Below are 653 nucleotides of genomic sequence, written 5' to 3'. Positions count from 1 at the left end.
TCAGAGGTACTTTTAAAAGCCTTTCCACATTGATTGCATTCATAAGGTTTCTCTCCAGTGTGGATTCTCTGATGTTGAGTAAGTTTAAAATTCAATCTAAAAGCCTTTCCACATTGATTACATTCATAAGGTTTCTCTCCAGTGTGGATTCTCTGATGTTTAGTAAGTTTACAATTCAATCTAAAAGCCTTTCCACATTGATTACATTCATAGGGTTTCTCCCCAGTGTGGATTCTCTGATGTGAAGCAAGTTGGCAGTTAAGCCTGAAAGCCTTTCCACATCTATTGCATTCATACGGTTTCTCCCCAGTGTGGATTCTCCTATGTTGAACAAGTGTGTAGTTCTTTCTGAAAGCCTTTCCACACTGACTACATTCATAAGGTTTCTCTCCAGTGTGGATTCTCTGATGTTTAGTAAGTTCACACTTATGTCTGAAAGCCTTTCCACATTGACTACATTCATAAGGTTTCTCTCCAGTGTGGATTCTCTGATGTTTAGTAAGTTCGCACTTATGTCTGAAAGACTTTCCACATTGATTACATTCATAAGGTGCCTCTCCCTTGTGGATTCTCTGATGTTGAGTAAGTTTGGAGTTCTTTCTGAAAGCCTTTCCACATTGATCACATTTATAAGGTTTCTCTCCAGTGTGGAT

General features: G+C 38.6%; 1 protein-coding gene across 1 annotated transcript in view; it reads right to left on the bottom strand.

Annotated features, from left to right (window-relative positions):
• Window positions 1–10: 10 nt before the first annotated feature.
• Window positions 11–653, bottom strand: part of LOC114042849 (zinc finger protein 665-like) — a gene marked incomplete at both ends in the record, with an annotated part of 1276 nt that continues 633 nt past the window's right edge. Inside the window, one exon of the mRNA XM_027861599.1 lies at window positions 11–608. Within this exon, the coding sequence (XP_027717400.1) occupies window positions 11–608 (598 nt within the window). The remainder of the gene's footprint in view (window positions 609–653) is intronic.

Source organism: Vombatus ursinus, unplaced genomic scaffold (genome assembly GCF_900497805.2).
Source record: "Vombatus ursinus unplaced genomic scaffold, bare-nosed wombat genome assembly UNPS02001007.1, whole genome shotgun sequence".
Taxonomy (NCBI): Eukaryota; Metazoa; Chordata; class Mammalia; order Diprotodontia; family Vombatidae; genus Vombatus; species Vombatus ursinus.
Note: the sequence above shows the minus strand (reverse complement) of the source record. Positions and strands in the feature narration are given on the sequence as shown.